Source organism: Talpa europaea (genome assembly GCF_964194135.1).
Source record: "Talpa europaea genome assembly, chromosome: 1".
NCBI classification, from domain to species: Eukaryota; Metazoa; Chordata; class Mammalia; order Eulipotyphla; family Talpidae; genus Talpa; species Talpa europaea.
This window is the reverse complement of record NC_140073.1, coordinates 14,650,737-14,677,290: the sequence shown is the minus strand read 5'-3', so window position 1 is coordinate 14,677,290 and position 26,554 is coordinate 14,650,737. Positions and strand designations below refer to the sequence as shown.

At 54.2% G+C, this 26,554-nt stretch overlaps 1 protein-coding gene across 1 annotated transcript in view; it reads right to left on the bottom strand.

Annotated features, from left to right (window-relative positions):
* Window positions 1-753: 753 nt before the first annotated feature.
* Window positions 754-26,554, bottom strand: part of ALX4 (ALX homeobox 4) — a gene marked incomplete at both ends in the record, with an annotated part of 40,975 nt that continues 15,174 nt past the window's right edge. The window contains 3 exons of the mRNA XM_084235853.1: window positions 754-1,083; window positions 3,784-3,912; window positions 9,569-9,879. Coding sequence (XP_084091979.1) covers window positions 754-1,083; window positions 3,784-3,912; window positions 9,569-9,879 — 770 coding nt within the window. The remainder of the gene's footprint in view (window positions 1,084-3,783; window positions 3,913-9,568; window positions 9,880-26,554) is intronic.

The following is a 26,554-nucleotide window of genomic DNA, read 5'->3' as shown; positions in this document are numbered from 1 at the left end:
CCACAGTCTCTGGGGTGCGAGGGAGTGGGAACGCGGTACCCGCAGACGGTCCGCCCTCCTGGAAGCCAGCGCGGCTGGACACAGCAGCTTCTTCAGCTCTTTCCTGTGCACCCCTCCCGGGTGGCCAGCACAGGGGACAGCCAGGTCGGGGTGGCCAGTTCCACTGGGCTCCTCACCATTCCCGGTGAGGGCGAGGCAAGTGCTTTGGGTCCAGATCAGATTTTTTTTTTTAGGAAAATCTGGTTTTTTAGGAAAAGAAACAGAGCTGGAAGGGCAGGAGGCCGGCTCTGCGGGCAGCCTGTTCTTCAGGCAGTGGTGGGCCTGGTGACGGGGGCCCACACCGGGGAGAGGTTGGGCCGGCTACGCGGCTGCCCCTGCCGGGTCCGGAGGGGAGTCTAACCTTGACTCAGCGGTCAACCGGGCAGGGCGGCGGAGCAGGAGTGGGGAGAAAGGGTCTTCAGCTTATAATGGAGGCAAAGCTGCAAAATTCGGCCACCTGGCTTTCTCCTCCGCCTTCCGCCAGGAGCAGGGGTCTCGGCCTCAGTGCCAGGGAGGGGCTGGGGCCTGCCGCCCCCTCCTCCCCACGGTCCATGGGGCCTCAGACAAGGGGTGGCTGAAAGTGCTGAGGGTCAGGCCCCCGGCCCGGGCCAGGTTCCTAAGAGGAAAGTCGAGTGGGAGGCTGGGGGCCTGGAAAGCGTGGGCGTGCCCAGTGCCCCGAGGTGGGGGAGGGCGTGGGGGCGGGAGTGGGGCCTGTCATGTGGCCCAGGAGATGGCCGCGCTGTGCTCCTTGGCCTTCATGCGGAGGGCCGCGATGCTCGAGGTCTTGCGGTCCGGCTCGCCGTTGAGCTCGTAGCCGTTGAGGCCCGGGCTGAGCCCCGCCGCCCCGAACAGGCTGCCCATGTGCGTCTGGCCCACGTGGCTGCCAGCCCCGGAGACGCTCAGGAAGTCGGTGACGCCGCTGGCCCCGGAGCCAGGGGGGTGCGCGTGAGGGGACATGCAGGCGGGCACCGGGTCGCAGGGGACCACGCAGGCCGGCACAGGCGAGGCAGCCCCGTTGTTGCCGATCCAGGACGGGTTCTGAATCTGGGGGGAAGGAAGGGAGCCAAGTCACGGGCCAGCAGGGTGGCGGGGTTGGGGTGGGGAGGTGTGGGGTACGGTAAAAGTATCAGGCTTTTCTGCCCTCCCGCCATTAGGATAGATGAGGGAACCCTGTGGGCCTGAATGCATGCCTGCTGGCGGGCACCTGGAGTGGGTACACCTGGCCTGAGAGACTGAGTGTATAGGGGTGGCGTCACGGGGACGCCAGCAGAAGCCAAGAACGAACGGAAGCCGGAGAGCAGAGAAGCAGAGAGAACACGAGAGAAGGCTGGAGAGCCCAGGTAGGGTGAAGACTTGCTAGGGGCTGGGAGGCCTGCCAGCCTCCCGGCCCCGCAGCACCCCTGCCTGCTGTGTACCGGGTAAATCCCAATAAAAGCCTGCAAAAGCCACCGAGGGCTCCAGGACTCTCTCCTCCTTTACCCGGTCTGCTGGATCATAGAAAACCTGCTCAGTGCCCCTTCCTGCCCCTACAGGGGGACTGCAGGGATAGGGGGAGTAAAGTTGGGTGGGGTGCAGGGGCAGAGTAAGATGTGAGGGCTTTTCCCTACCCCCTAAATGACCTTCCCCCACTTACAGCCCGTTTTCAGGACAAAACCTTTCTTGAGTGTTTACTTGGAAGACTCTTAAAACCTTTACTGACATCCAGATACCCCTAGGAGGATTTGGGTTCTGTGCTTGGGGGGCACTGTCCCCCCCGCCAGGCCAGCCACAGACAGAAACTCCATTTTAAGGAATGCCCCTTGAACCTCATCAAGAGTCCACAGAACCAGCTGAGGGCAGCCCCGCCCTAGCCAGGCTGACGTCGCCACTTAAACACAGCTGAGCTCTTCTTCCTGGACGCACCAGGGCCTGCATCTCACCCACGTCCAGCTGCCCTGCCAGAACGAGCGACTCCCAGGTACCCAATAAGCAGACCTACTTCCAATTCAGAGAGCTTTGGCATCGGGCACCTGGGTTCTGGGCTTGCGGGTTGTGGTGAGGAGGGATAGAGAGGGCAGGGGACCCTAAATTCTGCCAGAACCAAGGCCAGTGGCTGCGGGTCCAGGGACTGAGGTCTGGGACTTGAGCATTAACTCAGGGTGGGAGGGGCTGCTCGGGAGGCCTGATCCTCATGGGGGTGGACGGAGCCAGGCCGGAGCCCAGTGCTCAGGGTGTGGAGCTGCTTGGGCAGTGGCTGGGGGCTGGACTGGACGTTTTATCTTCCATCTGTGCAGCTGGAGACTTGTTTCTCCCCAGCATCCCCCTGGGGACATAACTGTCCTTTACGTGTTTATGGGGAGGTAGAACTGGGGTGTGGAGGGACAGGGTATGCTTTGAGGAGGAGATGGTGTACCTCTCAGATTCTCGGGGACCCTCAGCAGCCTCTGCTGGCCCCCACCCCAGTGTTTGCAGTGCACCTGGGAGGCATTTAAAAGCTGAGCGGGGTGGGACACCGTCCCCAGACCCTGCAAGCATTGTCGCAGCAAGATCTGCTTGCTGTGTTCCTCCCCTCACAGCCGTTTGGGGGATGGGAATCAGGGGCCCCCCAGCCCCTCTCAGGGCTGTGGGCGTGTGCTGTGCGGTGCTGCAGATGAGCGGGATGAGCACTGTGTTGTGTTTCTGCCTCCAGCTGGGAGCTCAGGCAGAGACCAAGGCCAAGGAGTCAGCATGGAGGCCCATCCAGGGGGACATAGGGAGTCTGCCTGGGTCTCGGAGGGCAAGAGAATAAAACGAGACAGTATGTGTGTATGCAACACCCCATATTCCTCACCTTCACCCCCTGACCTGCCCCTGACTCTTCCCACATGAATCCTGGGCCAGGGAGGGCTGAGCTTGTCTTCGTAGGGCGCCTGAGGACAATGAGCTAGCAAAGCCCTGGGCTAGCACAGAAGGAAAGGAAGCCCAGGCAGGCCTGTGCCACTGGCTCGGGGCTGGACTGGCCAGGCCAGAGGAGGGCCGGGAGGCAAGAAACGGCCACCTCGGCAAGACAGGTTGCATCGGCCAAACATACCTCTCTCCAAGTGCCCTGGCCCTGTCGGGACTCATTACTTCTTGCCGCTTTGCATCTCCCTGAGGACTCAAATGCCCTAGTTGGGGAACTGGCTGATGGGCATCTAGATGGGGGCAGAGGAGCTGGCAGGAGAAGATGGGACAGGATGTCTGGGAGAGCCGAGCGTGGGCACTTCGGCCTGCAGATCCACAGGCTGCGTTTGCATGCTCTAATCTAGGCCTCAGCAACCCCAAAAGAGTCGAGGCAGGCTCTCTCCTCATGTCCAATTTACCAGTGAGGAAACCGAGGCGCAGAGAGCTCCTGAGTTGCTTAACTCGAGAAAGATCGGGCACTGGGATGAATGCCTGGTCTCGGCACAAAGAACTCCACCTCCACGCCAACCAATCTCCAAGTCCTCCAGGCTGCAGGGCTTCCTTTCCGAGGAAACCTAACTCCTGAGGGCTCAGGACCCCTGGCCTTCCCCTGCCTGGGTCCCGTAAAAGTGGAGAAAGCAGCAGAGGAAAAAGCCCCAAACCACCCTTCCCTAAAGCCCAGCCACATCGGGAACACTCAGGTCAGACAGAAATGGCCCCCACATTCCAGTATAAGCGGCACACAAGCTGGAGGGGACCTGAGGGCATTTAAAGCAATGGCTCCCTTCGCCAGAGGAGGTGCCCGGGGCTGGGCCGGCGCAGGCTGTTCTGGCGGAAACTTACCTGGGCGTAGTTCTCAGCTCGGGTGAGGAGGGGCAGCTCATAGGCGGTAGAGAAGTGGGTTCGAACCTGCTGCATCTGCCCGAAACGCTCCCTCTTCCTCCACTTGGCCCTCCGGTTCTGGAACCAGACCTAGAGAACAGAGCCTCGGTCACAGGGTCCAGCCCAAGCTGGAGGCCTCGTCTCCAGTGGATGCAAGTCATGCCTTGACCCCTGGCCTGTTGCAGAGCAGAGTCAGGGCCATGGGCCGCAGATGAGTGTCTGCCTCAGTCTTTATCCTCAAAAGCTCACCGCTTAGAGTCCCTGATGCTGAGAGTCTAGGACTTACACCCAACTCATGGGGGTGACCTTGGGCCAGTCACTGCATCTTTCTAACCCTTAGAAGCTAGAGCAGGCCTCTCTCTCTGTCTCTGTGTCTGTGTCTCTCTCCATGTCACCAGTCCTCCCTGGCAACCATCTAACCAACCCAACGCAGTGCGGCCTGGCCTCCCATGGGCCACAGACGCTTGCGGAGAACCTGATGGAAACTGAACACTCCTCTGGAAATTTATTCTCCCAGCTGATCCATCACACACCCTTTTGCCACCATTTTCCAAAAGGCTGTGTCTCCCTGGGGCCTGTCACCCCGACTCAGAATTCCAACCTTCTGTAGCCCTCTGTTGGCACAGTCCCCCAGTTCAGAGCCCCTGTGGGTAACAGGTTGAGCTGCACAACAGAGACATGAGAGACCAGGCCGGTCGGAGCAAGGAGAGACTAGGCCTGAATTTATAAAGAGCAGGTACATGCAGGAGACTGAGGAGGCCTCATGTCCACTTGGGGGAAGAGGTGGGAGAGAGAGAATCATGGAAACTGACTGTGGAGGGCCTGCTGCCCAGCGGTACCTCGCCTGAGGGGTTGGGCCGTGGTGTCTGAGCCTGGGGTGTGAGCCGCATGGGAGGGCTGTGGGGTCCTTTTCCTCTGGCAGGAGCATTTCCACAGGCTGAGCATGCTCCTGAGCCTTGTGGGCAGGAGCTGGCCTTGGCCTGCTGCCCGTGCCCATGTCTTGAGGCTGGGGGAGGAAGGTGGGACTGGGCCACGGGAGGGTGTGAGAGGAGGAGAGTTGGCATCTGCTTCTGGGCCAGGAGAGGCTTCAGGCTAAGGCAAAGGCCGACACTGACCCTCCTTCGAGAGCCGTCTCTGTCACCTTGCTGCGTGTCTGCCGCTGGCTCAGGGGCAAACCGGCACCCCAAACAACACACAGCCAGCAGCCTTGAGGATGGGAGCACGGAGCAGGGACAAGGGCCTTGGCTGCAGAGACCAAGAGCCTTGTTAGGCTCTGAGCACGCTGAGGTCTTGAGAAACCTGCTTTCCTCAGGCACATGACAGTCCATGTCCACCGTGATTAGAGCTGCAGCAGTTCCAGAAACACCTCTGGACTGGCAGCACCCAAGTTGGTCTAGGCAGGTGGGTTCCCCACTAGGGGCACTGGGGCTGCCCGTCCTGTTTAGGTTTCTAGTGTGGCCAGGGAGCAGGGTGCCAGTGGGACTCCTGGCATTGCCAATGGTCTTAGTTTCTACTTCTCAAAAATGGGACCAGTGTCTGACCCCGCTCCTCTCAGGGTGGAGCCTCCTCAGGCAGCAAGGGAGCGGGAAACCCTGGCACAGAGCTTCCAGGCTCCCACACTTGTTTATTTATAGCTCTGGCCTTGCGCGGTGTCTCTTGCTAGAGGAATGAGATTAAAAAAAAACTGGGTGTGTGTGTCTCAGGCCACACCCTCTTTCCCTCCCTAGTCCCAGGTGTACAGGCACGTGTGTGCACGTGCACACACGCCACACACAGCAGCCCCCCGTTTCTATCTGAATCACCCATCTCTCCCTCCGGGCTCCAGGGACTCCAGGGGTTCAGGCCCAGGCCCCCAACTGGGAGCCAAGGGCAGATCAGGTCTCCTCTCTGTGCTGCTGAAACGGGATCCCCTTTATCAGTGGCCTGGAGTGGGGGGCTGGGGGCAGGAAGAGAGGATGCATAAGAGGAGCTTGTTTTCATTTCATGTTTAATTTCCTGCAGGCTTAGCTCCGTCTTCCCCGCCGCTTCCTCAGCCCCCCAGGGTTTTCTGTGGGGGACGCTGGGGGTGAGGGGAGAAGCCTACTAGAGGCATCAAGATATATGACTTCTTTCTTTCTTTGAGGGTGGGGAGTAGGTGAGTTGCCTCCACTCCCTGAGTGGGGGTTCCCTTGAGTCCCTGGGGGTTCTGGGTCCGTGTGGTGGGGACCTGGGGGGTGGTAGCCGGTGGAGGTGCCAAGCAGGCTCTGACGGGTGAGGGAGTGGGAGGGATGGAAAGTGTGGCCAGTGATCCTAGAATCGAGGCAAGGGGCCGAGTGGAGGGAGAGATGGAATGTGAGGGGCTGGGGCTGGGTGTGGGGGAGGCAGGGGCAGGGGAGAGAGGAGTCCAGGTTATCAAGGGAAGGTAGATGAGCTGGCGGGGGAGAGGCTGCAGAGATAGCACCGTCTTTGGGAAGGGAGCGGACCAGGGTCAGCTGAGTGATTTATTTGGGGGTTAGAGAATACAGATTGTGGGAGGCAGCTGTGGGGGAGCAGAGCTGCCCTCTTCTCCCTCCTCCTCTGCCAGCTCCTTCCTCCCTGGGTCTGACACTGTGCGTGGCCAGAGCCTTCTGCCAGGATCGCAGGCTAAAGCTCATTTAACCTCATTGGTGTTCAGTCTCCTCAGGCAGAAGCTGGGTGTTCCTCATGGGCCCCCCTCTGCTCACATCCTTGGCTCCTGAGACTTAGTCCTTCCATCGCTAATCTCTGAGAGCCGCCTCCAAATCTCCTTGCCTCGGGGCTCTCGACCCCAGGCCTGTCTCCATCCACCAGACTGAGCTAGAATGGAGAGTACGGTCCTGGCCTTCCATTCTGCATGGTTCCCCCAGGACCACCCCGTTCCCGGGCCCACCCCAGCTTGGGCCCACTCAGCGCGGGCCTCTCCCCAAGGAACCAACCGTCTTGGCGGAGGCCTCACTAACCGCAGCCCATCTGGGGCCAGGGCGGGGTGGCCCAGGGTGGGGAGGCCTCTGTCTTATTGTCTTCAGACACCAGCTGCGGAGATTGGAATCCCAGACAGCACAGAGAGGCCCCTGCAGCCCCCTGGAGTGGGGCCAAACCCCGAGTTTCTTCCCAGGAAAGGTCCTCCTTAGGGGGCCCTCATCACCCCTCCTGGTCCCCATCACCACTGTACGCCAGGCACCTGGCTTCCCACCAGCTGAGTATGGCCCTGAACAGCACAGCACAGCACAGCAGAGGCCCGAGGGGGGTTCCAGCCCCACTGCCTCTACCCCTCCGCCCCCAGGGCACTGCCAGGCTCAGGGCTCAACTCTGAGGTCTGACGCACAAGAAGATCCCACCCACCCTGCTGCTTTGTACAAAGAAAAGTCTCAGAACAATCTGGCATGTGTCCTGGTACAGCAAACTAAAGTAAAAGAAGTTGGAGGCCCAGATTCTAGTCTCAGTGCTGCCACCGAGTCACTGTTCACTCAGATGGCCCCGTCCTACCTCCAGGCCTCTTCCTTCTCCTTATCAAATGAGAGGACAGGGGGAAATTATCCGGCACTGACGCTTTACAATTCTATGATGTCTTGTCAATGCAAGAAATCAGGGTTTCCCTTTCTGCCTTGGCTGCCAGGAAACTCATGGTTGAAGTTTGTGCTCAGTGGCAGTGAGAGTCGTCCTGACTACCTGCAGTTGCAGGACAGCTTCTTATTTACTGATGACTTGATCTTTCTTCATATTTGCCATTTTGGATGAAGAAGTTTCTGGACTGTATTACAAATGTCTCTGCCTTATTAAACAGAATCTGGCTCAGATAAGCCTCTTACTGACACCTGAGAACTGCTTTGCTGAAGATTCTTCAGAGAGTGAATGCAACTTCGAGTGCCTTGGAGGCCTGTTGAGTAACGCAGGGGTCTCTCCTGGCCTGGGAAGGGCCACACTGCTGAGCTAGACCATGTGAACGGAGGGTGTTTTTCAAATTTAAAATAAAAAAGAAAATTTTTTTCTTATTGTCAAGCTGTTGATCTCCCTAGCCCACTAGAGGAGGAAACCCCTCCTATATGCCAACACCATAGTTGCTACTTCTAACACGCTTTGGGCTAGAAAAGCAGATTGTGTATGAGTATTGTGTGTTAAGCTGAAGCTTGAGATTCAGGGCAGGAATTCTGTTATCTGTGTTTTAGGTACTCAGGTATCTTAGATTCCTTTCTGGGTTTTTTTAATTGTAACATCATGTAAGAAGGGACATGCCCCCTCTATAAAAGAAGGGTCAATAGTCCAAGAATATTTATTTTTTGTCTTTGATGCTCTGAGTTTGGTCTTCTCTAGTTGGTAGGAATACAAGGATGGATAGTCGGACAGTTCCTGCCCTCAAGGAACTCACAGTCTAGTGGGATGAAATAAACCAAAAATGTAAGCCAGTCACAAGTTCTATGAAGAAGATAAAATGAGAAAAATGTGCTAGCAGGTCACCTTGTTTGGTTGTGTTGTGTTGTGTTGTGTTGTGTTGATTTGGGTCGGCTTATTATGTTGGTTGTGTTGAGTTGTGCTGTATTGGTTCTGCTGAACTGTGATCAATTGAGGCGAGTTGTGTTGGTTTGGGTTCTGTTGTGTTGGGTTGGGTCGTGGTAGACTGCTTTGAGCTGTATTGGATTCTGTTGTGTTGGGTTGTGTAGGTTTCTGCGGGGTTGTGTGTTTTGGCGGTTGGGTGATGGTTATGGGGCTGCTGCTTCAGCTATGGTCGTCAGGAAGACTTCCTTTTTTTTTTTTATAGAGGCATGTTTTATTTTATTTATTTATTTGTTTGTTTGTTTTGTTTATACATGCACTGGGTACAGTCAGAAGCGCGGGAGGGTGAGAGAATTCACCAGAGCCAGAGTGGGGAGCAGAACAGGCAGAAGGACCGAAGTACACTGCTGAGGGGAGCAGCGGGCGGCAGGACAGGTCTGCGCGCCATGTGGGACCCTCCTCTGGTGGCCGGGGAGCAGCCGGGGATCGAACCGGCGCCGCAGAGGCCGCGGGCAGCTTTGCAACCCAGCGCTCAACCGACTTCTCAGAGGAGGTACATTGAGTTGGGACCTTAAAGATGGAGAAAGAGGCAGCCATCTTGGACAGAAAAAAACTAGATTGTTTTCTGTTTTTACCCATTCAACTGCTGTGGATATCTTAACTTTATCTAAGAGAAACACCTTTTAGAACAGAAACCAGTCACCTTTCTAGTTCATAAAAGGACCCAGAAATGGGGCCTCCCTGGTGGCACAAGGGGTTAAGATGCAACCTATGAAGCTATCTGCAGCCACTGCAGCATGAGTTTGACCCCTGGCTGGTCAGGGAGCATCCCACATGGCTCAGCAGACCTCTCCTGACTCGCCCGCTGCTCCCCTCAGCAGTGTCTTTGGTCCATCTGCCTGTTCTGCTCCCCGCTCTGTCTCTGGCAGATCCTCTCACCCCCTGCATCTCTGACCTGTACCCCAGTTCTTGTATGCATAAATAAATAAATCTTTAAAAAAAAAAAGGACCCAGAAATACAACTGGCAGGTCTTTCTACTAGAGACTCTCTTCCTTTCACCCTCTCCCAAGCAGATTTGTCCTGGTTCAAGTGGACGTGTGAGGGCTGGGCTTCAGGACCCTCTCAGACCTTCACTGGAAAACAGATGTGAAGAAAGCGCTTGTGTGCTCGAGCACAGCTGGGTGCTCCCAGTTTGGGCCATGAGCTCAAGGCCAGGCCCTGCCCTCTCAGCCCCAGTCTCAGGCAGCCCTCACTGACCTGCACACGGGCCTCGGTGAGGTCCGTCCTCATGGCCAGCTGCTCCCGCGCATACACATCGGGGTAGTGGGTCTTCTGGAAGACCTTCTCCAGCTCCTCCAGCTGGTAACTAGTGAAGGTGGTGCGGTTCCGTCGCTTCTTGCCCTTGTTGCTCTCGGAGTCGGCCTTCTCCAGTGGGCTGGGGAGGTCAGCGCTGGCCCGGTCCTGGGGCGCCTTCACCCCGGCCTCCTTCATACTGAGGTAGCTGCTATCCATTCCCACGGTGTCAGAGTCGGGCGGCAACTCCGGCTCACCCAGGGAGCTCTCTTTGGCTGAAGGGGGAAGACATAAGGTTAGAGACCAGTGACTGAATCAAGCAAGAGAGGAGAGGGGACAGGGGGCGCGCCCCCTGCGTCTCCCCTGCGTCTCCCCTCTCAGAAGTGCACTGGATGTAAGGTCAGAGAGGCGGATTCTAATCCTGGTTTGCCAAGAATGTGCTGTATGATCTTAGGCAAATCCCTTTCCCACTCTGAGCCTCTTCGCCATCACCTCCGAATAGGCCCCTCTTAGCACCAATGTTTTCTTTTTTAAAACATGTGTTATTTTACATTGTAGTAGCATTGGTTTAAATACAGCTTCAGGGCCTCCCAGGTGGCGCAAGGGGTTAAGCACCACACTATGAAGCAATCCACAGCCTCTGCAGCACGAGTTCGATCCCTGGCCGGCCAGGGAGAAACCCACATGGCACAGCAGACCTCTCCTGTCTCGCCCGCTGCTCCCCTCAGCAGTGTGTTTCAGTCAGTCTGCCTGTTCTGTTCCCCACTCAGTCTCTGGTGGATCCTCTCACCCCCCGCATCTCTGGCCTGTACCCCAGCTCTTGTATGCATAAATAAACAAATCTTTTAAAAATAAATAAATAAATAAATAAATACAGGTTCACACCTCTTCAGGTGTATGTCACCAGGCCACACCCACCACCAAAGCATCCATAATCCCCCACCATAGTCTAAGGGATCCCTCCCGCCTCCCTCCCCACCCCCAGGTCCCTTCCGGTAGCCTCCATTCTGCAGTTGGATTTCTAGGGTTTGTTCTGGTTTGGTTTTGCTGGTTCCTTTGTTTTGTTTCTCCATATGAGTGAAATCATCGGTATTTGTCTTTCTCCTTCTGACTTATTTTACTTCGCATCAACTCCTCCAGATCCATCCATGTTGTTGCAAATGGCAGGATTTCATCTCTTTTTACAGCTGTGTAGTATTCCACTGTGTATATGCACCACCTCTTCTCAATTCACCCATCTGTCGTTGGGCACTTGGGTGGCCCCGGCCCTCAGCTACTGTGCACCGTGCTGTGAGGGGCGTAAGAGCACAAGCATCCCCCCTGCGAGTGTTCTTCGAATACACGCCTTGAAGTAGAATTGCTGGATCGTGTGGTAGAATTTCAACACCAATGTTATGTTATTCTGGGTCCAATCTGACCCCTATGACCTTTACCCCCGCCCACTGACCCAGGACTCCTCCCTCTAGCAGAGCCCCTGGTGCCAGAACTTCTTTGAGTATTGAAGACTCTGGCCAAGTGCCTCAGACTCCCAGAGTGGAAGGGGAAACTCATCCAGCAGCTGTGTCGGGCCAAATGTGCCTGGGGCAATGAGGAGAGGCCGGCACCAAGGCAGGAAAGACTGCCCCTCCTTTCCTGGTCTGGTCCAATTTGGGGTTCAGCAGAAGCTGGGAGACTGCCCCAAGAATCCAATGTGAGGGGTCACGTACCCTTGCCCTCTACCTGGGCCTCAGCTATTATTCCAACAGTATCTTGTCCCCTCAGGGCAAGGAAGGCTGTGTTTACTATGGAAGTGGGGAGCACCTGCACCCCAAGATGCTATCATGTGTAGATGCACACAAGCTTGTCACCCCTGGCAGAATGGGGCTCCGCTGGCTGATTCCTAGGTGCTCAGAGCTGGGACTGGCCAGTCAACCTATCTAGGTGAAGGTCGAGGAGGCGGAGGCCAGGGAGGTGAGTAAGGCCTAGAGTAGCTGTCCAAGTCAGGGCTCAGCTCCAGTGCAGGCCGACACCCTCGCCCTAGGGCAGAGGTTGGAGCTGGCTGTGGAGCTGATGCCAGGATGGGGAACCCACAGGCATGGCTCTCCAGCTGTGTGCCTTGGACAGCTCGCTTCACCTTGTTGGGCCTCAGTTTCCCCCTCTCTGTAACCTGTAGGTCCTCTGAGGATAGCGACAGGAATTAAAGGGGCAACAAAGAGAGCACTCAGCACCCGGGGCCGTGTACACTTCTGCCCACATGATTAGTCCCGGTCCCATGGGCATCGGGGGCCCGGGACCCGGGAGAGGTCCTCTGGGCGGGCGGGCTGACCTGGGGCCTAAGAGTAGGAGCAAGCCTGGTGCTGTGGGGAGGGTGCTGGCCTGGAGTCTGGAGGGAGGTGTGAGTCCCACCCTGAGCCTCAGCTCCTTGTCTGTGACTTGGGGGAAAGAAGCCGCGTCATCAGGTGACATGGCAGATGAACAGGTGTGTGCGCGGGGCATATGACAGAAACTTCCATGTGCCCAAGAGCTGACCACCGCACACGTGTGCCGTGCAGGTGAGCGCCAACCACTCCAACCCTTGGCTTCCTCTTCTCAGGACCTGTGAGGTCTCCGACTCCATCCAGGTGCGTCAGGTTTGCTGCCATCCATGGGGTGGCTGTGGGGATGCTGAAAGGGACATTTTGCCTCTGTTGTTCCCACCTCCCTCTCCCAGGCACTGAGGACAGGATGGAGGTGGCAGAAGTGGGCCTGGAGCAGCTTCGGGAGGTCACTCCTGGGGCCACAGGCAGTGCCAACGCCATGGGGTGGTGGGCTGGCATCATGCATGATGCCCCATGAGCCAGGCACACGCAGGCCGCCACCACCGTCTCAGTGACAGCTTTTGCAAGCTGCAGCTGGCAGCTGGGCCAAGAGCTTTCAGCAAAGATATTTATCTTCCTGGCAGACAAATAAGTTTTATGTTTTGGTTTTTTTTTTTTTTTTTTTTTAAGAGAAGAAATCCCACCCAGCTCACCAAAAATAAACATCTCTGTTATGCAACTTCCCGGAGATCAGACTGGGGGAGGGGGCAACCCCTGCCTCTTCAGCCCCAACCCTGCCCCCCAGGCACCATCCCATGACCCCACGGACACTGATATCCTCTGGCACCCGGCCCGGCACCAGGGTCGCCCTGCGTGGCAGCAGGGACCAGGCTGCACGGGGCAGCACCGCGTCACAGAAACGAGATGGCCGGCACCAGTCCAGTCTCCCAGCTGTAACTGCAGGGAAACTGAGGCTGGAGAGGGCAGAGAAGGTGACGTCAGTGCCCAGGTGGGGTCTCCGGTATCCCTGGTCTTGAGCCTTTCCTCAGGGAGAGAGCAGGGGCAGGAGGAATCCGGGGGTGGGGGGGTGTCTCATCGTCCTGCTGTGCTCATCCTGGGGGCAGAAGCGGGGCCCGTGGGGATGAGGAAACAAGGGTGCCACTGCCGAGAGATGCCCCACAGTGCTGAGCTGGTTCCAGGCTTCGCCTGTGGGGCGGTGGCAGGATGTCTGGTCTTCATGGGGAGAAGCAAGAATCCAGTTTACCCCATTTCCTGCCCACCCACTGAGACCAAGTGAGTTGGGGGGGACAGCCCGAGGCTTGGGAGGTCAGTACTGGCCCATCTCCACCGAGATCTGTCTGTGACCTCAGGTGGCTCAGTTCTGGTCTCACTTGCAAAGGACAGAGGCCTGCCATTTGGGGCCAGAGCACGGGGGGGGGGGGCCTCCACCTGGGGGCAGCTCCCTCCCACCATAGTCCACTGGGATCTTCCCCGTAGTATCTGGAGCAGGGAGACGAGGGGAGGAGATGGGGACCTCTCTGGGTCCAGCTAACTGGAAATGCTTAGAGCTGGAGGGAATTCTGAAAACTGATGCTTCTGCTCCTCAAGGAAGAGAGGAAAAAGCCTTCTGTGGCTGCTCCTGAGGCTCACGAGCCTGTGTGGGGGTGTTGGAGTGGGGATGGGCTCTGGTACTGCACCCCAGGGTCTCCTGCTAGGTGCTCCTGAAGGGCTGGGTAGAGATTCAGCATGGTTGGAGTCTAGGGAGCTGGCTGGATCCAGGTGCCCTGCAGTGCCCTCCTCAACAAGAAAGCAAAGTATGTTTCCCACCATTCTGCTGTTACTCTTGCCCAAAGGATACTGCAGACCTCCTTGGTCCCCGCCGGCCCCACCTCCAGTGACCTGCCTGGAATGTCCCTTCTTTCCAGCTCACCTCCAATATCCAGTCGAGTGCCAGCTCCTCCAGGAAACCCTCCCAGACTTCAACAACCATACCAACTCCTCCATCCTTTGCTCAGCACCCCCCCCCCAATTACTGCCTGTGTTTTTGACTGATATAAAATAAGACCCTGAATGTTCATCTCCTCCTGTGGAATGTCAATTCCTTAAGGGTTGGGACTTCGCAGTCCAGGGTTTAGCACAGGACAAGGTTGGTGGTAGACAGCCAGCAAGAGGTTGCTAAAGAATAAATGATTTCTAAGAAATCAATATTACTGAGCTCTCACTCTGCTGAGCGACCTTTGTAGGCCTACTGTGTGCCATACCCCACAGAGTACCTGCGGAAAATGTTTGTTGAATGAATGAATGAACCACTCATTCTGCTGGACAGTGAGGAGTGAGTTGGATGGGATGCATGAGAGAGAGAGGCAGCAATAACAAAAGCTGCCTTTAATGGTTGACGGCTGGGACAGGAGGCGTAGATGAGACGAGACAGACGTTGAAAGACGTCCAGTGCAGGGAGCAGGAGAGAAACTGAGGGTCAGAGAAGCAGAAGGTGAAGCAAAAATAGGGGGGCTCTGGAATCTAAATGTCCATGATATGCCAGGAATCATCTCTGCACCCACCAAGCTGTCACTCTGGTAGAGGAGAGGCTACTGGGGCTCCCAGCTTGCCCGGCTGCTGGACCAGCCTTCTCAGGACCAGTGGCACCCAGTGCTGGCATCAGGCTGAGCAGCAAGAAGCCCGGTGGCCCACAGAGCCGCCTGCGGTCTCCTCTCCTTGGGGGGGAGAAGGAGCCGGGAGCTCTGTCCCAGGCTGTGGGGTCCAAGACAAAGTCCCAATAGGCAGGGGAAGTCTTGATCTGGAAATAACCCCCAGAGTGCTCAGAGGAACCGAGTAATGTGCAAACAAAGAGCGTCGAGAGGAACCTGTGCCCCCCATCTATGGCCTGGTGGCCGTGATGCTGTCACAGCCTGCACCAAGCCAAGCCGGCACTGCCCACCACGCCTGACGGTGGGACGCATGCGGCTGCGGGTGGTGTTCCTAATGCGGAGCCACAGAAGGCCCCGGCACCTCAGCCTGAGACCTCCAGGAGAGGGACGGAGCCCCCGGAGCCGCCTTGTCCGCTGCCAAGTGCCCTGGATTTTGCATGTCAAGAAACACAAGAAAATCCTTCTTCCTTCTCTTCACTTCTCCCTGTTTGTCCTGGCTCAAACCAGTGATGTTCCTCTAAATCGAAACTCCTTTTTTTTAAATCTTACTTTTCATTATTTTGACAGGTCCCCATGGGCGACTGTGGTTTTCTTCTTAATGATTGTGATTTAAAGAGACTTAAAAAAAAATAGCAGTGATCTTCAGAGAAGGCCCTTGTGAGGCCTGGGGGAGAGGTGCTGCAGCCGTGGGGTGTCTCCTCTTGTGCGCAGGATGCCCCTCAGGCCAGTGGCCGTCTGCAGGGGCAGGTGTGCAGCACATGTGGGGCCTGCGGCCAGGTCTGCGCAGCGTGCGGGCCGCGGTCAAGCGCAGGCTCACAGGGGGCTGTGCGTGCCCGCGGGGTGCACTGTGTGCGTGGGTGCGGGGAGTGGAGGGGAACATCAGCCTGTGACATGCGGGGTAGGGGTGAGGGTGAGAGGGGCGCGCGCGCGCGCGTGTGTGTGTGTGTGTGTGTGTGTGTGCACAGTCCTTGCATATGGAGTGTATGTCGAAGGGGTCTGAGTAATTTTATCCCCCATGGTTTTGATTACATCTATTTTTCCTCCCAACATCTGCTTTGTGGGGGACATGCCGCTTGCTCTGTTCTCGGGTGAGCTGGCCTCACACACCCTGTGGCAGAGAGCACAGCAGCCGATGTAATCTCCTTAAACAAAACAGGCCAGCGTGAGGCCCTTTCATGCTATTTAAAGGGCACTGACGAAGCCCACTGCTGTCCAAACAGTCGGGAGGGTTGGGGGGGTGGGAGGTGAAAGGTTAGCCATTGATCACGTCCAGTCCCGGCCCACCTCGGCTGCCACAGGGCTCTGTCCAGAGCCCAGCTCCCCGGTCCCTAGTTAGCGTCAGACCCAGTAAGTGACTCCAAAGGGGCGGCAGGGCGGGGGACATTTCGGCAAGCCTGTGTGGGGTGGAGGCAGGCGCGTGCCTGCCCTCAAGGCTCTGCCCTCCTATGGACAGACAGACCAACCGATGGGCCCACCGACCCACCTCGGTGTGGGGTGGGGTGGGTGAGGTGCAGGAGCCCCGAAGGGGGGCGCTCACTCCTCCCCACGTGCGCAACCACAGCTCCTAAAGACACTGCTCCAGGGAAGGCCAAGAAGCTGTCTTCTGAGTTCTGGGGGCGGAACGCCATGGGGCATCCCAGATGGGGCAGCAAAAGGGCATCGGGGAAGACACCAGTGCGCTCCGAACGCAGCGTGAAGTTTAGTTAACAGTAATGGCAATAAATAAATGAAAGATGGGCAAACTATCTGAACAGACACTTCACCAAAGAAGATATGCATGTGGTGAATCAGCGTGAGAACAGGCTTGGGCGTCACCCAGGAAGGAAACCGAATGTGAAAGCTCATCGAGATGTGGTCGCACTCTCCTTGTTGCAAGGGAGACACAGATCGGGGCCCCCTGGGGGACTGTGGAAAGGCGGGGGGCCTGGAGCACCCGCTGAGTTGACTCAAGGCAGCCCTGTGGCCTGGCAAAGGAGGTCAGCCTCAAAGTGCACAGAATGTTCCAGCCCTCTTATGACCTAACACTTGGGAGAGGCCACAGCAAGTGAAGGAGCCCCCAGATCAAGGGCTGCAGGGGTGTGGGGGTGGATTGTCCTGACCAAGTGCGGTGGGGTCCAGGCAGGAACATGGTCAGGCTCAGAGCACTCTGCACCTCCCCCACAGCAACTTCGCCAGCGTGTTATTTTAAGATGAAAATATGGACAAAATACGAAATGGTATTTACACACACATATTAAAGAAAAACTAGGGCCTCCCCGGTGGCGCAGCGGTTGAGCGCTGGGTTGCAAAGCTGCCCGCAGCCTCTGCGGCTCCGGTTCGATCCCCGGCTGCTCCCCGGCCACCGGAGGAGGGTCCCACATGGCGCGCAGACCTCTCCTGCCGCCCGCTGCTCCCCTCAGCAGTGTACTTCGGTCCTTCTGCCTGCTCTGCTCTCCGCTCTGGCTCTGGTGAATTCTCTCACCCTCCCGTGCTTCTGACTGTACCCAGTGCTTGTATAAACAAGACAATCAAACAAACAAACAAATAAATAAAAACATGCCTCTATAAAAAAAAAAAAGACAAACTAGCTAGGTGAAAAGGTAGGAAATGAGCCTATAGAAATGAGCCTATAGAAATAATTATGGATGGACACAAAGAATTAACTAGAGAGAAAGTTCATCTTGGCATTATTATTATATAGAAAAGCTGAAAAATTGAAATATCCAGCAAATAGGAAGTAGGTTAAATAAAGGATGATGTTTCCATAAATAGAAGACCCTTGCTCTCCTTTATCCTGTAGTCCGTTTCTTTCTTGGCACAGAACACATATTATTATTTGTTTAATTTCTTCCCTTTGTTTATTGTCTCTCTGTCTCTTCCAGAAAATCGGGAGTATATCTGGATTTATTTGCTTTGTTTACACCTCTGTCCAGTGCCTAGGATCCTGGCTGGCTTGGAGGAGGTCTTCCATAACATTTCAGGAACAAATGAAATTGGTGTTACAGAAAAATACCATTTGGATACTTGGAAAGATGTTCTCATTGTATTTGAGAAAAGGATGTGTGTGTGGAGGGGTGGACTATCCTTAGAAAATACTAGAAATATCCAAAGGGGGGATATGGGGATATGGAATAATTTTGATTTTTTTTTTTTTTTTAGTTTTTCTAGTTTGAATATTTTTTCTATTTGTGCTTCCATGAATGGCAATTGCTTTTCTCATTTTAAAACACTGGGAAACAGCGATTAATATCCTGAATGATGGGGGTCCGGGGGGAGCCTCAGTAAAGGCCACTTATGACTGTCGTCCTCACAAACAGGACCGCGAGGACTCAGGTGCCACCGGTACTGAAGAGCCCACATTCAAGTTCAGACCTTCTCAAGGTTTTCTCTGGCCCCAGGCTCACATTCCTCAAATACGGCCAGAGAGAGCGTCTAAAACACATACACCCAAGCCTGCTGTCACCCTCTCTAATTTCTGTGGCTCCTAGAGCCCTATTTAGGACTGCCAGGTAAAATACAGAGTGCACAGTTACGTTAGAATTTCAGGGATTACAAGGAATAATTTTTTGGTGTCGTATGCCCTAAATATTGCATGGAAAATAACTTACACCAGAAATTACAGTCACGCATCGCTTTACTACAGATTGAGTGTGTTCTGAGAAATGCGTCTTTTGGCGATTTAATTATTATGCCAACATCAAAGTGTTCGCACACACCCTGGAGGATGCAGAGGCACGCTGGGCTGTCTATAGACACCTGCGTCACACACACCGCCCTCGCCGACTGAGGTGTCACTATTTGGCACAGGACTGCAGTGTTTTTTCTCTAAAATTCAAATTTAAGTGAGCGCCCTGGTTTTGCATTGCCTTTTGCTAAATCTGCCAGCCCTACAAAGCAGGCTAAGGGTGACATCATTCTAGATCCCCCCAGGCAGGACCGGCCCCGCCCTGTGGACTTAAATACTCTACCCCACCCACCACCCCAACCTGACCCCTCAGCAGCTTCTTCACCCCAGAGATGCACACTGTTGTGTGTCCAGTCTGTCCTTCTGCCCCTCATACATCTGGCTAAGCACTACTATCACCGTGCAACTTTGTGGGTTTTTCCTCACTACGCTTTGCTATCTATGTTCTACATGGGAATTTTAAAAAATCAATCAAACATTCATACAAATGCACAAACATGGCAGAACATTTTTTTGGGAGGGGGGTTTAAAAGTTCCCTTTGAACCTAACACTCTCCTGTACATCTTTCTATGCTGTTCTGTAGTCTTCTACCACATCATTTTAATGGCTGCATAATAGTCCACCTTGTGAACAAACTTCATTTTATTTCATCAATCCTCTACTCAGCAGACAGCTTTCTGATGGAAATCAGAGCAGGCCTATGAAGGACATTCTTGCAATTCCATCCTTCAGTGCGTGAGTGGTGATTATCTTAGAAAATGCTCCGAGAACTAGAAAGACTGATTTAAGGTTCAGATGAACATAGTTGAGTTGTCTTCTAGAAACATGCCGATTTCCTCAGAGGTCAGCAGTGGGCCTGACGCTGCAGGGCTAACCAGTCATTCCAATGTTTTCGAAAGCTGTGCCAGTGTGGTGGAGGAAAACCAATCTTGTTTGAATTTATGTCTCTTATTGCTAATGGCCTTAATCCTTTCATCTGTTGTATTTCTTCTTTTGTGGATTGCTTCTACTGGGCTTCCAAGGTTCAGTGCTAAAGTGTACTTTCTCCCTGGCTGACCCCAGGCTGGGCTGGCCTTTCAAATGTGGAATCCCTGCTTTAAAGCTCTGGTGTGTGGGCCTGCTCCCGAGTAGGCTGTGTGCACCTGAGAGGGGGCCTCCCTGGGGTGCCACTGGGCATCAAGCAGGCCCAAAGAAGCATCCTTCTGCCCTTGGTAGCTGGGGAAGCTCTGTACACCCTACTGAGGGAAAGGCACCTGGGCGCTAGGGCTGGCACCCCGGCAGGCACTGCTGTGGGGGGTAGCTGCAGCAGGGGCAGGGAGAGTGGGCCCTGCAGGATGATGGGGCTCAAGGAAACCTGTCAGCCATAAGGCGGGGAATGAAGGACCACAGGTGACCCGGATGATGCTGTGGCCCTGGAACAACATTTTGGCTTCCCTGCTTCCTCGATTCACATGTATTGCCTGAATCCCTGCACAAAGAACGGGCTGTCTGGAGGCGCACAGGCTCTCAGGAGCCAAGACTGAGGTGGGTCACGAGGTTCTGCAACGCGCTGCTCACCCACAGGGAGAGTTCAGGCCCCTGCATCAAGGTTCTAGGGCCCCACTCCCAGCTGGTCTGGATCAAGGCTGCAGTTGCTCATACTGGCCACCAGGAGGCACTGTAGTTCCAATTAAGGTTCCGAGGGCCAAGCGTGGCCCCAGGGCTGGTGCCTGAAAGAGAGTTTTACCAGTGCGGTTGAAGACCCAGGTCCTACTTGGAAGGATTTGCCAAACATGCTGGTATTCAGCCCTACTATGTGTCTGCTACTGTCCTGGCACTACAAGGGACGGAGATGGATGAGCTGGGCCTCAGCCCTCTCCACAGAGCTTTCTGTGTTCACATTCTTGGGTCATTTCAGTTCCTTCTATACATTCCCGCATGGGACCTTATGAGCATCCTCATTTTCCAGAGTAAACTGAGGCTTACAGAGGAGGGTCTCATGGATGTGCCCTGCAATGGCGTAGCAGACCTGACCCGAGCTCTTTCAAGCCCTCTCATTGCCTCCCTTTTTTTTGTGGAAACCCCAGGGAATCCCTGGTCCTCCAGCTACTTGCCAGCAAGTGGTGCAGATGCCTCCGGCTGCCCCTGGTGTCTTGCCCATTTGGCTCTCCTTGGAGCTGGCAGGTGAGTTGCCAGTCCCCCCGGGGCTCTTCCCGAGGGAGGCATCAGCAAAGGGCGGCTGCTCCCTTCCTTGCTCCATCTTCAGACTGAAGTTCTCTTGGTCCGTCCAGTTGGGGGCGGGGGGTGGGATGGTGACTTTCTTCTGGTCCAAGGGATGCAGGGGGCTTCCCAGAGCCCGGGAAGAAAAAATATTAGCACTGAGTGCTCCCTAGAGCCCAGACCAGTGCCTGTGCCTTAAGAGGACGTGTATCACTCTTTACAGCACTGTGTAAAATACCCCCACTGTAGAGCTCCAGGAGCTCAGACCAGAGGGTCTTGTCTCAGAATATACAACTGCTGAGAGGAAGCACTGAGGTTTGAATCCCAAGTCTGGGGCATTTTCTCTGGACCCTCCCAGGATGGATACACTGGGGGACCAGGACAGGGTAGCCAGGAGATGGGGTGAAAAAAGATGGGGAAGGATTGGGAGGGCAGGAGAAGGGTTTCACTTGATGCCTTGAAATTTAGTGCTGTTCACTGAACATCTGGGACTTCACATGTGGGCCAATAGCTGTTTTCTTGGGACCTTATTTTCAGGGTCTTCTCCATCCCCCAGCTTACACCCGACTAATTCTTCCTGGTTCCCCTCCCTCCACTGTGTCTTGGTTTGAATTCATTCTCCACTAAATGCTGAAGTATTTAGAGGTAAAGAGGCATCTGTCTGCAATTTACTCTTAAACAGTTCAGAAAGAAATGCTTTGTATAAGTGCATATACATATAAATCAGTACATAGACCCGTAGAGAGGGCGAGCTCACTGCAAGACAGCTTGAGAATGCTGACACTAATAGGGTACAGTGCTAACATTGGGGGTGTGGCATAAAGGGGACCTGGGGATTCTTTGTGATCTGCTTGTAAATTTTCTCAAAGCCTGAAGTGATGTCAATATTTCAAGTTTTTAAAAAGAAGGATGTGTGTGGATGGGAAGCAGCTACTTTACCCAGGTGTCCCTGTTCTGAAGCTAGCTTGCGTCACCACTTGAACAGGGCCTGGACTAGAGTTTGGTAGCAACCTTCCCACCTCCTCCCTCACCAGCACCATCCACAGCCCCTACAGATGGGCTTCTATGCTGTAACAAAATCTCAAGCCTAAGGCCAACTCTGGGGACAAACCTGATTTCCTTGGCCCATTAGGAGCCCTGAATTCCACAGAAGTGACTGCTAACTTAACTGGAGCACAGGGTTCTCTGATAGTCCTTCTAAGGCCTATAGGAGGTAATATTTTATTAGCTGAGGTCTAGCTACAGTTGGCATTTAAAAGAAAAAAAAATCTTATTGTCTTATTGTTTATCATACTTTCTACAAGTAGTCTAAATGAGTGAGATTGCCTTGTATCCATAAAGAGTGGTTACAGAAAGAGCCCGCTAGCAATAACTGAAATATGGGACCAATCCTAATATCTGTTGGGGCATGAATGGATAAGCAAACTGATGTTTGTACACAATGGAATATTACTTGGTCTTGAAAAAGGAAGGGATTCTGACACGCGCTGTAACATGGATGAACCTTGAGGACACTATGTTAAGTGAAAGTAGCCAGTCACAAGAAGAAGACAAATACTGTAGGAAACCACTTATATGAGGTACCTAGACTAGTAAAACTCATGGAAAGTAGAATGGTGGTTGTCAGGGCTGAGGGAGGGGGGCTTGGGGAGTTAGTGTTTATGTTCATGTTTATTTCATAAGATGAAAAGAGTTTTAGAGATGATGTCTGCACATTTTTTTTCAGTTCACCTTATCTGCAGGGGATGTGTTCTAAGACCCCCCCAGTGGATATCTGAAATTCGATAAAACCAAATCCTATATATACTGTGTTTTTTGCTATACAAAATACATATGACAGTTTAATTTATAAATTAGGCAACATAAGAGATTAATAAGAAGAGCTAATGCTAAAGCAGAACAATAATAACAATATATGCCATAAAAGTTATATGAATGTGGTGACTGGCAGCATATCTTTTTTAAAGTTCATTGATTTTCCCCACCACCAGCCCTTGTGTGATTATGAATGCACGGAAATTCACTAAACTCAAAAATGGTTAAGAGAGCACATTTTGGGTTTAAAAATTATGAAAGCAAAAGAGAAAACCCTCTATCTGGTGTTCCTTAGGCTTTCATTCTGTTTTCAGCCCTCAAGGCCCACTTGTTCCCATCTAGTTCCCCTCCATCCCCAGTTTAACACCCCCCCACACACACACACACACACACCTCGCAGAACATGGAGGCGCTGAGGACTCGCTGCCTGCCTGGCTGCTCCAAGCTTCAGCCCTGCAGCCTGTCAGCCCACTGCCCCTGCCTCCACCAAACCATGTGGCTTTGGGAGTGTCCCTAAACTACTTCTCCCCAATTCCTTCGAGCCTCCACTTGTCTGTATTGGGGAGAAAGCTTGCATCCCCCACAGAGACAACGTGTTGTACTTTGAGACCCGAGGCAGGCAAGATGGAGAAGCAGAGGGCCTCCCCGGTGGCGCAGCGGTTGAGCGCTGGGTTGTGAAGCTGCCCGCAGCCTCTGCAGCGCCGGTTTGATCCCCGGCTGCTCCCCAGCCACCGGAGGAGGGTCCCGCATGGCGCGCAGACCTCTCCTGCCGCCCGCTGCTCCCCTCAGCAGTGTACTTCGGTCCTTCTGCCTGTTCTGCTCCCCGCTCTGGCTCTGGTGAATTCTGTCACCCTCCTGCGCTTCTGACTGTACCCAGTGCTTGTATAAATAAATAAATAATTAAAAAAAAAAAAAAAAGATGGAGAAGCAGAGATGAGATGAAGCGAATGAGAAGCCTTCGTGTAAGACAGTCTCAGGTTTCACTCCCGACTCTGCCATTCCCACGGTTCATTCATTCATTCATTCATTCATTCGCAACCTTCCTGGAGCACCAGTTAGGCAAGGTCCCAGGTGATGGAAAAACGAAACCCATTCAAGCATGGCCCCTCCTTCCAAGACCTGCCTTCAGAGGGAGACAGCGTTAAGGTGCAGGGAGGGGCACCGAGGCCAAGTGGATGTATTTTCCAGGACAACTCCCCATCTCTTTATAGGAGGGGCTCCGAGGCAGGGAGAGCTGGTGGGACCTGTTGAAGCTGTGTTTAGCTAACACATAAGAAGATGAGGAAATGTCAGTTTATGGGGCAGGGAGGGTCTGAGGAGATTATTAAGGAGCCAATCTGGGGCTTGGTCTCTGAGGTGTGTCCTCAGCAAGGCCACTCCGCCTCTGTGTGCCTCAGTTTCCTGTTCATAGGGTGCGTGCTGGGATGAAGCCGGGATGTGCATCCATGGACTGGGCCCCACTCAAGCCTCACAGCCATTGTGGGGTGTGCATGTTATTGGCCTTGCTCGACAGCTGCCTCAGTTACCCTCCATGATGTTGCTATACCTCAGCTCTGTTATTATTTGGGGGTCCCCAGCAGCTACAAGAGGAAACCAAGGCCGCTCAATCTGCAGATGTCTCCCTCACCTGCCCTTTCTCTCCAGATGCCCATCCCCCACCTCAGCTTTCCTCAGTTCCTGCTGCCCTGAGTGACACCTTCCTGGCAGGGCCTGCATCACACACACAACACAGACTGTAAGTGAGGCACGTGTTTGAAACCATGGTAAAAATCAGCTGTGAATTTATCACTTTACCTATAGGCTTAACTTTTAGATTGAAAGGAGGACACGCCCACCGATACATTTTAGCCTGTTAGGTTGCAACTTGATGCCAGTGTGGCGCCCAAAACCAGGCAACAGAGCCCTAGTCTGTGGCCAGCTGCTGGCAACACCTCATTCCCGCAGATGCTCGTGGCAACAGCTAGACACACCAGCATTTAACTCATCAAGAAGAATTTTCTAGGTAGGAGCATTCAGTGCCCTCCATCCATCAAACCATCTGGAGGTGGGGGGCATTTCAGAAATGGACCGACACGTTGCTGGTATAGCAGTGAACATAACTGCCTTCTAGAAGGCACCACCACCACAGTTGTTGTCATCCACACACTAACCTCAGTGACTCAAGGGCATGGGGAGCCCTTTCTGCCTAGTGAATCCAGGTCACCTTCCCAGGCCTACATTCTCTCTGAGCACCCCCTGCCACACTTCCCCAGGAGCCCCTACAATGAAATCACTGTCACAAAGCTTCACCAGGGCAGGGGGATGGCAGCCCCAGCATTAGACAGCGCCCTCGCCCAGCCCAGGGGAGTGTCCCCCGGCTCTGTTACTGAGGTCCCTCAGCCAATAGACACCTGCTCAGCTGAATTAATCTTGTGAAGGAAGCAAACGTGTGGGCCCGCTGCAGGACCGGGGGCCTGGGAAGAACCGGCTCCTTTCACCAAAACCAAGTGCTTTCCTTCTCCAAACATGGTCGCGCTGGCCTAAAGCGTCGCTGCCAAGCTGAAAAGCAAGCAGATTTATCTCCTCTTGGACAAGAAGGGAAAAGTCGTGGCTGAATCTGTGGCAAAGGTGCTGGTTCAAGTTTTCTGAAGTTGGTTCGAATGGCTAATTGGATCCCATCAGCAAGGCAAAGATTTAAGTCTTTGCTTAAAGAAAAACCCCACTGTTACAACCGTCAACATTTCCAGAACATAGTGATATCCAGGGTTTCGGTGAGTGTCCATCTACGTGGCTGGGGCTGGGAGGGGGTGGGGTACGTGTTGGACAGCACCATCACCTAGGACAAGTAATCAGTGTCATCACAGCCAATAGCCCAATAGCCACAACCAAGGTGTTGGCCGGAAATGGTTCTTTCAGTGATTTCTGCTCATTCAGACTGAAAGAAAAACTTCAACGCAGCCTCTACTTTTAAGCTCATGGTTTGGGTGGATGCAGGGTAGGTTTTTGGAGCATCTTGAGGTACACATACAGATGAAGTACGTGAATTACAATGAGCATGGATTAGCTGAACTATAAGGCGGTCCATCTGAAACATACCTAATGTTAGAAACCAGTGATTCCTCAAGAGCTTTTTTAAATGTAAGCGCAGGGGGTATATTTGCTACCGAGAACGTTAATCCACAGAAGTCGTGTGACAAGCGCGTCTCTTTCAATCTGTTACTGCTTCTTGGGAGGACTCATCCCAGGCATCAGTGAGCCATGTTCTGTGTGACGCTCAGCTCAACTGGCTTCTGTGGAATGTCCTATGTGGGGCGGGTCCCAGAGGCCTTATTAGGTATGAGGGTCGGTGTGTCCATCCACCTGTCTCGGCTCAGGTGACGTCACTCCAGGTGGCCCTGCATCCCTGGTCCGGGTGCTGATGTTGAGCGAACAAGGCCCTCGAGCCTAGGGAAGGGGTTGGGTCAGTGTAGGGTCAGGTAAAAGTATCAGGCTCTTCTGCCCTCCCGCCATTAGGACAGATGAGGGAAACTTGTGGTCCTGAATGCATGCCTGATGGTGGGCATCTGGAGTAGGGTGTGGGCATATGTAGATGGAATTCACTTGAGCTAAGACTGGGCTTTCAAGGGCAGCATCACGGAGATGCCAGTAAAAGCAGAGAAAGAAACAGAGAAGCAGAGCAGAAGCCGAGAGAGAGAGAACCATGAGAGAAGCAGAGAGAAGGCCGGAGAGCCCGGATAGAGTGAAGACTTGCTGGGGGCTGGGAGGCCTGCCAGCCTCCCGGCCTCCCAGCACCCCTGCATGCCATAAAAATCCCAATAAAAGCCTGTAAAAGCCACTGAGGGCTCCAGAACTGCTCCTTTACCCAGTCTGCTGGATCAGAAAACCTGCTCCCGTGTCCTCCTGCCCATTACAGTCAGCTTCTCCTTCCTCTTCCATGTAGGCTGCTTCTATGCATAGGGCCCTGGGCTGGGCTGAGTTGGGCTAGCTCTGAAGAAGGTTCTGGAAGGAGGAGGAAGCCGGAGCCTAGGCAGTCAGCATATCTGGTCATCATCTCAGCAGGTGCAGGGAGCACGGTGTATTGTGTGCTGAAAATGCCTCTCAGGTGAACCCCCCCCCTCCAGTTTCCAGAGCTCATTATCAGGTGAGGCCACCGAGGCAGTGGTCATCAGCCCCACAGGCAGAGGAGCAGAGAGGCCCAAAGCCCTGGGGTTTTGGGAGATATGGGTTCAATTCACGTGGGGACGCTTGGACAGGGTCCCGGCCCTCTGTGGGTCTCGGTCTTCTTCATCTATAATGTGGGGTTACTAACATCTCTCGAGGGGCTTGAGTGAAAGGTCTCAGTGCAGCCCTGCCTCAGGGGTGACACAG